General features: G+C 41.3%; 1 protein-coding gene across 10 annotated transcripts in view; it reads right to left on the reverse strand.

The window, feature by feature from the left end:
- Positions 1-14196, reverse strand: part of DCC (DCC netrin 1 receptor) — a 423032-nt gene that overhangs the window by 39615 nt on the left and 369221 nt on the right. For all 10 annotated transcript variants that reach the window (XM_040540170.1, XM_040540171.1, XM_040540173.1 and 7 more), the window contains 3 exons: positions 12357-12464; positions 9380-9574; positions 4970-5002 (listed from right to left, as the gene is read on the reverse strand). In XM_040540170.1, coding sequence (XP_040396104.1) covers positions 4970-5002; positions 9380-9574; positions 12357-12464 — 336 coding nt within the window. The remainder of the gene's footprint in view (positions 1-4969; positions 5003-9379; positions 9575-12356; positions 12465-14196) is intronic.

Here is a 14196-nt window from a genome sequence, read left to right on the forward strand (position 1 = left end):
TGCCTCCTGAGGTAGCTGTCTCAGCGACATCTCAACATAGCAGGAAACACAACCATTATGCAGGAATAACCCTTCTTATAATTTCAAGCGTGTCTTCTGAGATCCCTCCTTGCAGATGCTTTCCATGTTTTTGACCTTAAGAAAGTTTTTGAGTTTTTTTTCTTTCCTCAGAAGAGGTTCTTCTGATAAATGGGATACTTTTTATTACTTCTTCTACTAGCAAAGAGCATTACAGACTACTGCATTATTTGTTTAGGAAGCAGCTCTTTGAAAAAGATCTGAATAGCTCATCCTTTCACTGATGCTACTCCTAGAGTTTGCAAAACAGCTTCAGAACCGAAAGCCCGAGACCGTCAAAGGAAATAAAGAGGCAAACTGAACACCTTCTGCTGTCACTGCATGAGACAACGCGGCTTTTTTGGGGCTGATATCAGGCTATAGATGTACTGGCAGCTGTTTTCACACAGGAAGACACATGAAAAATGCACGTTACAGTTTCCAGCCCACCACCACCGAGCACAGGAAGGTTTTGAGCAGGTGAAGAGCAACACGCCTGCCTAAGTCCAGCACGGTAAAGACTGAAGTGCAGACAGACAAATTCCATGCCTGACTGGGCTGCACTTCAAACTGCCTTGCTCTGAGAGCTGAAACAATTAGTGTGCTGTTTATTCATGAGATGAAGAGCACCGAGGTGTAAAACTGCAGGTGTGCCACCATGTAGATGGCCTTCGGTCCCTCTTCGGGAGAGGCAAAATCCCCTGAAGACCCAGCACCACCTGGGAACCCTGCAATGGGCCTCCAGGCCTGGTGCAGGACAACGCAGGCCACCATTTTCCTTGGGATTTGGAAGCACAGATGTAGATTTGTGGATTTCCTTGGGATTTGGAAACACAACTGCCTTGCACGATCTTCTCTGTGGACTTTTTGTGGAGCTAGGTATGGCCATGGGCCCTGCTCCGGGCATGGGGAGCAGGAGACCTCCCGCAGGCCTCACCATGTCAGTAAATGCTGAAGTTCAATCTTAAATCTCCAGTTTATGGTCTATAAAGAGGAATGTCACATATAAAAAAACTTATTCTATACATACCTTCCATTCCATACACAATTTATCTGTATAGTTTATAATGGTCCATTTCATGGAAAATAGGTTTTTGGATACCAATAGAACCATCAAAATGTACTGAAATTTCCTAAGATAATGAAAAATATTTGTTCAAAATTGGGTATGTTTCCTTTTATCAAAATTTCCAGGGGATGCTCTAAAATGGCTGTAGTCCAAAGGCAGAGATCAGCTTTTTGCTCTTTCACAGATCTAATTCCGATGGCCACACATTACTGTTTACAAGTCCTATACTGACAAACTATGGACTAAATTTAATATTGGTTTATCAAATGAAAACTGGGGCAAGATAAAACAGAGTGAATTAATCTCTTCTTCACTTCTTCTCTTCAGTTTGCCTCTAAATTCCAGATCAAAATCATAAACAGAGTTTTTTAGACTTCAGGAAGCCTCAACAACAGCTCCTAAGAAAGCAGCTGGCCTTCTCCTACATACATAACATTTGTGACAAAAATTCTCTCTTGAGCATCTGAAACTGTAATTTCATGCTTATTTTCATATTACGACTTCTGCTGCCTTTACGATGGCCAAAAACTGTTGAAGTTCTCCTCAGATTGTGCTCTCCGCCCCATCTCCTTTACCTCACGCAGGCCCCTCGAGGCTGCACTGCCTCGTGCCCCGAAACCCCGGGGTCTTTGCCCAAAGCCCCTCACGTGCCCCACAGCCTCCAACTCTGCTTTGCTTCCTCAGAAGTGCCTTTTGCTTCCTGAACTTCACAGCCACGTGCCGGCGTCGGAGATGGATGACCTACCAGAGTTAATTCGTGTCACTCAATAAGAATTGCATTTGTGGCAGAGACAGCCCCCAAGGGCCTTGTCCAAAGCACGGAGCAATTTAAAAGGCTATCACTGACTTCAGTAAGCGTCGCTTCAGACCTTGGATGATTAAAGAATTAGCTTTGATTATTTCTGAGGCAAACGAGCTTTTAGGAAATTTGACTTTATCTCGCTGCTCGCAGTACGGTTACAGTGAGACCTGGCCCCGGTGACTTGTCTTTAATAGAGTTGCCTGCAGATTGAGTGAGGACCTCAGACTTTCTCTTATTAGAATTCTCACAGATGTCACGTAAAAGTGGAAACTGAATTTAGACATCAACGAGCCTAGGAAACAAACCACAAAAGGCTGAGAATTTCTTCTTATATACTACAGCCTTAAAGAACTAAAATGCGGTGTATTTCCCCTACCCAGACAAAAGGCAGTATTTATGTACAGGTAGTACCAAGAGGGACTGACCATGTTTACCTCATGTTGTGCATGCTTGCTGTCAGCTAAAGACCCAGCAAGAAGGTTTCATTTTGGTAACTTACGTGGCCAGGAGGCAGCTTTGCTGCAGGGAGAGGGCAAGGTGACTGGAGATGGATGGGGTCGAGCACCCAGGGTGCAGTTTCTATCATCTGAATTTCGCTCCCTGCTAATCCTACTGCTTTCCCAATTATTGAAAGCCATTGTAGCTTTCATATCTATAGGTATCTATATGAGCAATATCTATAAGCAGCACAATAACAGCTATTTTGCTATTGTAATCGACCACGAGCTATCCAGCACGCATTTAGTAACCACCCTACACGCTGAACGCTGTGTATCATTTTGTATCTCAAAATGATTTTTAAAAAATGCAGAAATAGGTCTTAACATTACTTTATCTAACCACCGTGACACTATGTAATTTATTATTTTCAAGTGAATAACAAATCATAGTTATATTTTAAGCATGATACATGCTGAGACTGTGAGCAGCTGGCTGGGAGAGGAAGAGCTCCCCCCAAATGTTTAAAGCAATGAACTGGAGCTTCTGCAGGCTGCACCCTTCTGCAGGCTGTGAAACCCTCGCAAGGGTCACAGCTTCCCCAGAGGAGCAGGATGCACAAAAGGAAAATGGCCCAGAACTCTTTCTCTGCAGTCATTCAAGGAATATGTGCTCACTTGCCATACGCAGAGTTAACCTGTCATGCTTATTCACTTCTCCCCATTAATTACACCACAGCACAAGAAGGGACAGGCAGGTGTCTCTGCAGAGAATCTGATTTTGTTAATCCCCGTGGTGGAGGTGAGATCACACTCCTATGGAACAGAAAAATGCTTTGCCACATTTTCTGTATTTTTTCTACCCACAAGTAGAACACTAAGCATCCGAAAACCTCCGACTTCTCTGCAGCATTACAGGGAATGAAGCGAGCAGAAAGTCAGGAGCAAGGCACTGCTTTTACTGACACCGGTTTCACGGGCACAAGATTTGGGGCAAGTTTAGAGAAATAATGGAAGATGTATATAAGAGTGGTTGTGCTACAATAGCTACAAAAAGCTACGGTGCTGTGACAGTAAGGGCAGAGCAAGGAGCTCAGAGGCTGCCTGCCAGAGGCTCTTTTTTGAGGCTTTGCCTCTCGAAATTGCAACCAGCTGCGATGGGAGATGCTCCATGTGTTGTGCCACAAGGCCATTAAATAGCACTCACGCAGAAGTACAGATATGATGAAAGAGGGAAGAACTAAAACAAACACAACAAACTCTATTTTCCACCTAGCCTTCCTTTTTTCCCCCATTTTTTTAAAAAAATGAACTTGACACTCTTTCAATCCTGCTTTACCAGGTGATACTTTGTGTTGAAGCCTCTCCTACATTTTCTGAACCTGCCTGAATACATTTTAAATGCAAATTCAAGAAAAATATATTGATAATTTACTTTCAGGCTTCTTTGCAACCTAACACATTTACCTTTTAAAAGCAGTTTTTATCTATTCAAACCTGACATTTTCAATTTGTGTGTGCTGTGGTGCAATAAATCATGCTGAGCAAAACCAGCTTTTAATTTTATAATTTAGATACTTCTTTCTGCCTTTATGGAGAAGATTATGTGCTGAAATTAGACACTGAATTTCCCAAACTGGCTGAGAGTGGGTCTCAGCTGCGGGGATGTGCTGCCTTGGTGTACTGCAGGTGGTACCTAGTACACGGTGAAACCCTCGTGAAGAAATAGGGTAACTCCCATGGGTGTTCCAGGTTGAAGCCCGAAATAATGCTCTCGTTTCCAGCAGGAACTTCCACGTTGCAAGTTAACTCAATTCACTAAATCAGGGTATGATGGCAGCTGGTAAGTAAAGCCAGGGATTTGAGGCTGACCTCTCACTTTGCCTTTGACACGAGTGTAAAGTGAGAGTCCAAACCACACACACCTCCCAGCATCACCTCTGAGTTCTCCCAAAGTCTCCGTGACCGTTTCCTTGGGCAGATGTCACAGAAATATATGATGTTCCAGGTATAATTGAAATAAATACTTGAGAATAAATAGGTCTAGAGTAAAAAAAATGAAAAATATCCTAGCAACACACTTTTCAAGTACTGAAAAGGAGATAGGAGCAGAGGAGCTGTGACTAATCAGACATATTCATATTTGGAAAACATAATGATAATGCCTTGAAAAGTTGACTAAACTTTGCTATTATTAAACGAGAGCTGCTGTTTTGAGGGAAAAGATGATTTATGATTCCTCACCGTGAGGCTTCTGAACTTTAATCTATAACCCACGAAAGGGTGCAAGAAGAGCCGGGGAATTACGCTGAGCTTAATTATATTTAACGTGAATTATTCAGAAGTGCAGCAGAGAGACTAAAAATTTATTTTATACAAAGCAGCTTGACATTTTAATTGGTCCTTCAGAAAAGAGACAAAACAATTTCCTCTCCCGAAAATTTACATCTTCCCCATCAAAGCAGCAGCCTCAGCCGAGCAGAACTTCATTAACAAGATTAATTAGCGCGCCGGCGCCTGCCTCATCAGGTGTGCAGCCCAGGTGAAAGGCGGCGGCGCGGCGGGGATGCCGGGAATGAAGGCGACAGATTGAGGGCACCGTACCTTGGTCATTGGCCATTTTGTCGGGGTGCTCAACTGCAAGAAAGAGACAACGTCATTAGAGCCGGGCCGCGGGCGAAGGGAAGCCCCAGAGCAAAGCATCCCCAGGCAGGCAGCGCAGGGGGGAAGGAGGTTTTTTAGCCTTCCCTTTTCTCAAAGAGCTCCTGAAGAACTAAAGAGGACAAACACAGGTCGTACCGTGCTTTCCGACAAATATTTGCACAAAGTTTTTCCAAAGGTGAAAAGATGCCCACGGTATTTTTTCGTTCTCTCATTCTTTGATATGCCACTATGATCTGGGAAGTTTAATTAAGCAAGAAGGGAAAGAGAGAGAGAGGCAGAGAAGAGAAACTCCGGTTCTTTGAATAATTACGGTCAAATCACCTGCAAGCTGAACGCTCAGCTTGACGCATATTATCATTGTTTCAGCTTTTTACAAAAGACTTTAGAAGTATTTACATGTTTTTGCATAATAACCATAAAAGATAGCGTGATCTGAAGTGTACTCGACAAGACTTCAAATTTCAATAGATACATTAAAAGCCTTCCTTTTTCAACTTCTCTTGGATACATAAAGAGCTATCGTCATAGAGCATTAACCGGTCCTCTGCTTAATGAATATGCAAGAGTATCAAATGCAGGAAATTGGGGGAAAAAAATGTGATTTGGCGCATGACTCTGGAAGTTTGATCATGACCACCTGCAGGTGCAGGGCATGCTGAACCCCTCACTGCTAAAAATCTCTACGAAACCTCTGCTAGATCGTGGCGCTGTGCTAGGGAACAGTGAAGGTGCTGAACTAGCAGCAGCTTACATCCAACCTGTCCTCCAGACGGCTACATCTATATTCTCCATGCCTGTGGAAGGGGGAAGAGCTCCTTCAATGACCCCCAAACCCGTTAGAGGGCACTGCAGGGCTGGGAATGCTGCCCCACAGGCCCACGGGCAGCCCCTGAGGTTTTGGGGCTCCGGCACAAATGGTACAGCGGCAGGGCTTAACCTGGTGCCTTGCAGAAGGCCCATGAATCAAATTTTCCTTCCCGATCATAGCATGAAGGGAACATTTGAGAGTGTGAAGCTCAGGCTGTGATCTCCTTCTCCCTCTCTCCCCCTTTCCGTTCATCCTTTATAACCACATCCGATCGAGGTTTTTATTTAGCCTTGAAGCCACCGGTGCATTAACGGGCAACTTGGCCAGTGTACATGGACCGGAGCAACGCTGCGTGTGATTCCGATAAGCAGAATGCTGTTTCATTCTCTTTAATTAAAGGAGCTCAGCCTGTTTGTAAATGCTGGCCGAAACCCAGAAGAGGTGCAGCTCAGCAGAAGAAAGCACACGTACATTCAGCAAGTGCGGCTCTAAGATTTCCTTGTTTCTGCAACAGATGAGAACCATCACTGACAAATTAGTTGAAAGACTAAAGAAATCCTCCCTCCTCTCTGCCTGTCACGGGTTCATTCATTCACCCTGCAGCTATCACATTTCATTGGGCAGTTGCAAAGAAATTTCGGGTTGTATTTACTTATTTCTACTTAGTGAATTTCTGAAAATGATTCATTTATACACCATCAAATAACATAACATTGAGACAGTCTCTGTTCTCTGCCACAGATCCATACATGTCTGTATGTGTGTGTAATATTTACTGAAATTACCCAGATATTTTCTCGGTAAGGAGTAAGAAAAATACTAGTAATGACTTCAAGTTTTGGGCCAAGTCATCTAGTAAGAAAGATGTGGGATGTTTAATCACATTTTATCCATCTTCCAGGCTCCTTATAATGTTTGCATCAGACTCGTCATGCATGCAGTGATAAATTTACCCAGCCAGAGCATAAAAAAGCAGATCCTCGAGTGGTGTAAACTGTCACAGATTGATTGAAGTTCACGGTGTAACGACAATTTACATAAGCTACGGATTTGCCATTTGCCTGTATATTATCATCAGTGGAGCTGAGGTGGAAGAACATAAACTCACTGCTCCATGGGAGCGTTATTTACTACTAAACATGCCTATTTCTCACAGACCACTACATTTTCATTAGTAAAGGAGAGTCACTACAAATACTTACATGGCAATTATAACACAAGTAATGGCTTGGTTTCCTTGGGGGAACTTTATGGGTTATAATATACAAAATCAGACAGTAGGTGACTTAGTGGATCTTTGATGCTTTTTTTCGTTCTTCATGGCTTAAAACTTTCCCTGATCAGGACATATATTTGTCATCAGAGCATACATTACCATATGGTGCCTACACCTCTTCTGTTAATAATCATTAAGGGCAGGAAACCAACATTTTTGCATAATTCAGAACGCACTCAAGACTTCAGAAAGTCTTTTCACCTCAAGTGCAGAGATATATTTGTCAAAAAAAACAGTTGAATATTATTGAACATGACATTTTTAGGGTGGTTACCATTAAATATTCATGGCAGGGTATTAGACATAGTCCTTGTAGGCAATTACAAGATGTAACAAATGTATAAATTCATCTTTTTGGTATCTGTCGATGCTGTCTGATCCAGAATTCATTTCCCAAATGAGTTTTATGGTACTTTGTGTAAACATTACAAAGTAGGGGGTATCTAGTACATTAATCTTTCAGTTTACTTAGATATCCGAGTCTCTATATCTTTTGATATCTCATTAGTCTGTGGTTATTATATTTTGATGCCTCGACTCAGTCTAACAGCCTTCTGCTTGGCACAAATTGTGAGCATGAAATTAAGTTGGCACCATCCGCTTGATGGAGATGAAGCACCCACAAAATGCTCTCTCTTCCCATTTCATGGTAGTGGGGAATGAATAATCACGATCTTACCCGTAATTCATTCAAAGGGAAACACGACTTGGACAAGCAAGTCCTGCAAACCTGGGCTGGCTGCGATAAGCTCCGAACAAATTGGTACAATTTTTCTTTTTTTTTTTTTTTTCTGACTTGCGCTAATTCATGAAAACTGTTGTATGAGCCTTTTCACTCCCAGCCTGAATGGTCGGTAGCACGCTTTTTAGACACCGATAGCAGCAAAGCAGAAAGGGCAAGCTCTCTGCCAGGGCTGCCGAGGACACTGCCTCATTCATCGAAATCCCTCCTTAATGGGAAGTGCCAGGCACTCGCTGGACATGGAGGTTCCCCTCCTTCCGTCAGAGGCGGCAGGAAAGGGCACTTTGCTATTCACATAAAGGGTTTGCTGAAAGATGAACTCGAATATGAGCTCTTGCCCAACAAAAAAATAAAAATAAAAGGAGCGATGGAGGGATTGCACGTCACCCCTTTTGTTCGGTCATTTCACTTAGCTTTTATACAGCCCACGTTAAATTAAGTCACTTATAACTGATTAAAAAGAGGCTTGAACGTGAATGCTAATTCCCAGGCTTTTGTACACAGCTTTCATTCTGAATTCCCCTCCGACCCTGACTTTGCAGGTCCAGCCTAAATCCACTTTCAATTCCTTTCTGCCAAGATGTTATTTTTATGTACAAACCCCTGGACTTCCTCCAGCAGACAGAGCACTGAAGTGCTCTCTCATATGCCACGCTTCTTTCCTGGAACAGGTTTGCTGTTTATGTCATTCGACTTTTTCATTAATTATACCTCTTTTCAGAAGTAATTTCATACCTTTGTGCAAATCAGTGAGTGACAGTTAAAATAGAAGGAGCAGAGCTGCTGCAAACATCCTGCTTCCCCCTCACAGCAATATTGCTTACACCTTCATATCGAATCATTTCTGGGTAGATGATGTCAGGCCTTCACAGCTAGGCAGCAGGGAGGACAGAAGAGGAATATCTCACTGTGCTAATTGGAAATTGAGCTGGGTACGAGTCCTTTGCTCTCATAAACCAGTGGCCTGGTTAAAACGTGCACCGGCCAAAAAAATGGGTGCCCCTGGTTTGCCTGCTTTATCTTGCCGGTCACTAATGGGGAGAGATCCGGCTGTAATTTGTCTGTCGTTAATAGCAGGTACTGAAAAATATCTGGAACAATTTTCCCCATGCAAAGTCAGATTGCATCTCAGTTTGCCGAGATTTTTTAATTATAATTGTGTGTGCCTGCTCTGTTGTTATGAGTGAGTCACTGCCAGCTCCTACAGTCACCTGAGGATCCCAAAAGGAAAGGTACGTCTCTGGAGAAATCCAGGCACATCCAATTAGCTTTACCATTGATGGCAGGAAGTTAGGTGGTGTCAGAGTGCTCTCCCCAAGCTGATTGAATTTAAAACTACAGTTACTGACTCATTATGTGGTTTACTCTTGTCAACTACCATACGTAGCATTTTGCTTTCATCTCTCAATAATAGTTTCAAGGAGTAGGATTTCTTCTGGCTGCCATGGAATTAATTGCAAAGCTCCCACGGAGCCATAAGAAAACTGGAGCCATCATTAATATCGGGATGACATAGATCCAAACCTTTCAGCGTCCGGAAGAAAACAGGATCAGAGAGAGGCCCCACCCCCTTGGCGTTGCGGGCTTGGATTCGGAAGTAGTAGACGGTGTCCAGGCTGAGATCCATGATCTGGTGGGTGAGCCGGTCACCGCTGATGGACTCCATAATCCAGTCGTCAATGGGAGCGTTCTTGTCCAGAGTATAGAAGAGGATGTAAGCTGAAAAAACACGGTCTCGTGGTTAGTGCTTCAAGCAACGTGCTTCCTACGCAACATACGTATAAAATTTAGATTGATTAAAAACTATTATTTTCTTTTTAAAAGCAGCAACGGTAGGTGTCTGATCAAAATAGCTTCAAAGAAGGCTATGACAATTAATTTGTATTTGTCTATTTTTATTCCAAAACAACAATTACAGTACTCACTGCAAGAGATACAGGTTTAACAAATATAAAAATAGGTAGCACACACTAAACTGCTCTGTTATGAGTACATTTCTCAAATTCAGGTGCACCATTCAGTCTGATAAATGCCATAAACCATACAATGTAAGTCTTTAGGGTTTCAGTGCTGAAATAAAATAAAATGGCTTTAATGATGCACATCAAACACTGGGTGCTCATGGGAAGCCATGTAATATTTCTTGGCAAATCTATGGGAAGTATTTTTGGGAAAAGAATGAAGAACTCAAACTCAGAATTCGGGTAACTGGGGCATTGCAATTACTACTTACGATTGAATAAAACTTAAAAGTTTTAGGATTTAGGGAGTAGAAACAGCAGTGTTAGGAAACAATGAAAGTTTGTAGGAAGAACCTTCTTGGCGAATGAAATTCTGGAGAGAAAAAAGAGCCTGTAAATAAGGCTGAGAGGTAAAGCATGTCCTATGTGATAACCCAGCCTCAGCCGGGTGACCTGCAACACCAGGCTCTGCCTATCCTTGAAAATATCTTTGTTTCTTTTTTCCTGTTTTCCCCCCTCCTTTGTCTGTGACACTCTAGTAGCATGCAAAGAGGTACGATCTGAGTTTGGTCTTACATGCCAGCACCACAGGAGTGAGCTTCTGGAGTGCAGAGAGCCCAGGTGAATCTTCTGGACTTCATTTTGGTGCTTGGATGCAAAAGTACTAAAAAATCGGTGTAAAGTTTATCATCACTATTCCTCTATTTTATTTATTTTTTTTCTGAAACAAAGATGCTTTTCAAAGCGCTCATTCCACAGGAATGGTTATGCTGGTCAGGGACAAATGGTACTAGGATGGAAATGATAATATTTTGCGTATTTTTTTTTCTTTTTTTCTTTGCTTGTTTACATCATGGGATATTATTTATAGACCTGTAGTTTGTTACAAAGCAGTTTCACTGATCATGGCATTTGGTTTAATACATACCAAGATATAATAACCAAGTTTCTCAAATTAACACAATAATACTGCTCAAACATTTCTAGGGATGAAGATATGGTTGTTAGACATTTCTACTCTCTGCAAGGAGTTGTTTCCTCTGCTTGGTAAGTCTAAGAAACATTTGGCCACATATGCTGTAAAAAATCTTTATGAGAGTCGTTCTTCAACCAAACACTACAAGAAAGAAGCTTCTGCTTGGATGTCAAGGGACCCCATCTACTCTCAGGTTTGAATGCTGCTTTTGATGGAAAAACTCCATTAAAGTTGCTACCACCAAGTCATTTCACAATTTAAAAGTCAGGAAAGCTTTTTATTTATTTATTTTTTTGTCTTTTAGCCAGTGGGGATTCAGGACCGTTAGCACTCATTTTCGTGTGCTGTCCAGCAGAACCATCAGTTATTCTCTCTCAGGACTACACTGGGTTAATGTAAACAGAGCCATCTCCTCAAAACATCCTCCTTTCAGACACAGTCGCAGCCAATAAAGTTCTGATACTGGAGGCTGAAATTCTAAGATAATAATAATATGGAGGCTGAAGTTATACACAGCTATGCAAGTCTAACCTGAGAATCCTTATTGCTTGGCAACGTCCAAAGAGAAATATATCCTTATTTTATTGGTAATATAAATTGGGATACTTCCCTGGCGTAACTCACTCTCCTCTGATGCCAGGGAAGTCCTGCTGAGTTACAACTGTTGAAAATCTGACCCAGTGCTCCTCACATCTAATTGCTCACACAGAGCATCATGCTGAAGCCTTCTTGCTCTTACATTTATATTTTTCAATGCCTCAGTAGTGTGTAGCTGGGATCATTGGTAGTAATGCACACTTTCTTCCACGTGAAAATACGTTCTAGAACTGGTCTAAGCCGATTGTTTGTGGTAATGAGACCATAATGTGCACATTTTTGTAGTTGAACAATATTTCTCCTAATAATTATATGCCTCTGAGATGTCTATTAACAGCCTAAAGTGATCATTTAAATGCAAAATCTCAGATAGAACTCTACTGTATTTTTCACCCTAAATTAACGTTAAAGGCTCCTAATGGATGTCTTAATTAGGCACTAAGGTTATATGCAACATTTTGGAAAATAAAATCTGTCATTGTGAAGCATCCATTAAGTTCAGTTCTTGTCAGTCAATATTAAGTAATTTTTTTCCTGATCATCATTGCCTTAAATTGTTATTGTAAAGTTAAATATCTACCAATAAATTCTCCCATTGTGTGCTGCAACAAGCAACCTATCATTAGGTATATTACGTGTTGCATTATTGCCAACAAAGTACTTATTATTAGTCATTTCTAATTATCATTGAGCAGCATGCACCACAAAACCTTTGCTGAGAGCGCTGCATTTTTAACTTAAATCACTGTTCTTAGCATTTAAATGAATATTTACGTCCTGCAAGCGATCTTGCAGTGTCTCTAACATTGCCTTGACTCCTAGACCAAGTTTGCTGATAAAAGTAAGAGAAAATAACATCAGATCGCATAGCGTTCTGGGAAAAAAACACGTTTCCACTAAAAACAATTCTGTGATACAATCGGAACAGTAAAATAAGAAGGAGAGTAGAGGATAATGCAAATGTTACCGGTAATTTTCCCATTGGCTTCTAATGGTGGCTGCCAGCTGACAATGACGGCTCGGGGCTTCCCTTCCCGTGTAATGACTGTCAAGTCCTTGGGTGCAGAGGTTGGAGCTGAAAAGAATGAAAATAATTGAAATCAATGAAATGAAAATAATTGAAAACTCTATTCTCTTTACTTCTTTTTAGACTACGAAGGAGAAATGAAAAACAGACAATTATTGAAAAATAGTTGAGAGAGAGGAGCATCATGTTAGCACGGAGCTCGTTGTTCATTTACTTGGATTTGATGCAGGCTGCTGATGACTTTGGGTGTATAGATAAGGGAACAGCATGGAGAGCACAGTGTGAGCATCACATTGCCTGTGTCCTAATCGTATGGCCACTTAGCAACTTTTTTGAATGAACACTTAGCAGATGATCTCAAAGCATCTGCATCGGTTGAATTTTTCAAAAACGGGATCCAAAAGCAACCAAGAAATACATACACTGGAAAAAAGTTTTTGTTGTCATTGATAAATTATTAAGCAGGTGACTGATCACCTGTTGTTTGCTGGAAGAGTCTTTCTCACCCTGAAGTAGGCAAGCCACACATCTAGATCACAGATCTTAAAGAAGTCTCTTAAACTGATGCAATGCCCAGCACGACACAAGCTCCCTCATCACTAAAGAAGACTGCATTATTATTTTAACCATTATTATTATTACTAATATTATTTATTGTTAATATTACGAGTACTATTGTTAATACTATTATGTTCTAAGAGGGTTGGGTTGCATTTAAAGGGTATTTGGCTCACAGACAGGGACACAGGGTCTGCAATTTAAAAACAGTGGACTAGAAGAAACATCCCGGACCGCCTTACTATGCCAGGGTACTGCAAGAGACCACCTTTTCTGTAAACTTACTTGATTTTCAAAGTAAAATTTTCCTTCTCTTTACTTTTGCTATGTCTGTTCTGCAATATTCTCCAACTTCATATAAATGATTCTATTTCTCCCTAAACGCATCCATCAAGTTGTGTGGAAACAACATCTTTCTCTTAAATACTGTTTTCCTTTCTCTGATATTAACCTCCTTGACATGTTTTCATAAACTAATTCTTTCCCTTTTTAGGCTTTTTGTCATTTAGGAGGTTAAACTAGTAAAGCTTGTTCTTAAAGCTTCCTCCTGTAACACAGGTTTTCCATTCTGGTTATCGCCACATGAGTCCCTTTGAGTGGCTGAAGCTGAGCTCTGCTTTCAGCAGATTGTGAACATAAGATATCATGAGAAAAATCAAAGCTTTAGATGTTTCCCTTAGCACTCATTAACACCCCTCGCATCAGCAAGACTTGTGTAGGCAGATCTGGGGATGGAACTTGGCTCTGAGAGTTGCTTTTGAATTATGGGCATAACAACTCTCTATAGCCTGTGGTAGTAATCTCTAGCGAATTCTGTATCGATGCTGATATGTACATTCTTTAATATCATTACGGGAAATTCAACATGCGGAATGGGTAAAAAATAGGCAATAAAGATCAGCAGTGCAGGATGTCCTTAATTAACAGAGTTGCTCCATCAAGCTCAGATAATTGCATTGCAATCACATGGGAAAATCTAAGGACACATATATTCCCTCTTATTTTCCCTTTGTTAATTAACTGGCGCGTACTGTGGTTTTCATTAAAAAAAAAGAAAACACAAAAAACCAACAACAAAAACCAAAAACCAAAAGCCAGATCAATATTTACCAGCAGACTTCATTTGGTGTCTGCTGGTAGAAGCTGATTTATATCGGTACCTAGAGTGCGTTCAAGATCACTACTCAACCTAAGGAAAAAATTGCATTCTGAACAGACCTGT

This window comes from Cygnus olor, chromosome Z, assembly GCF_009769625.2.
Source record: "Cygnus olor isolate bCygOlo1 chromosome Z, bCygOlo1.pri.v2, whole genome shotgun sequence".
NCBI classification, from domain to species: Eukaryota; Metazoa; Chordata; class Aves; order Anseriformes; family Anatidae; genus Cygnus; species Cygnus olor.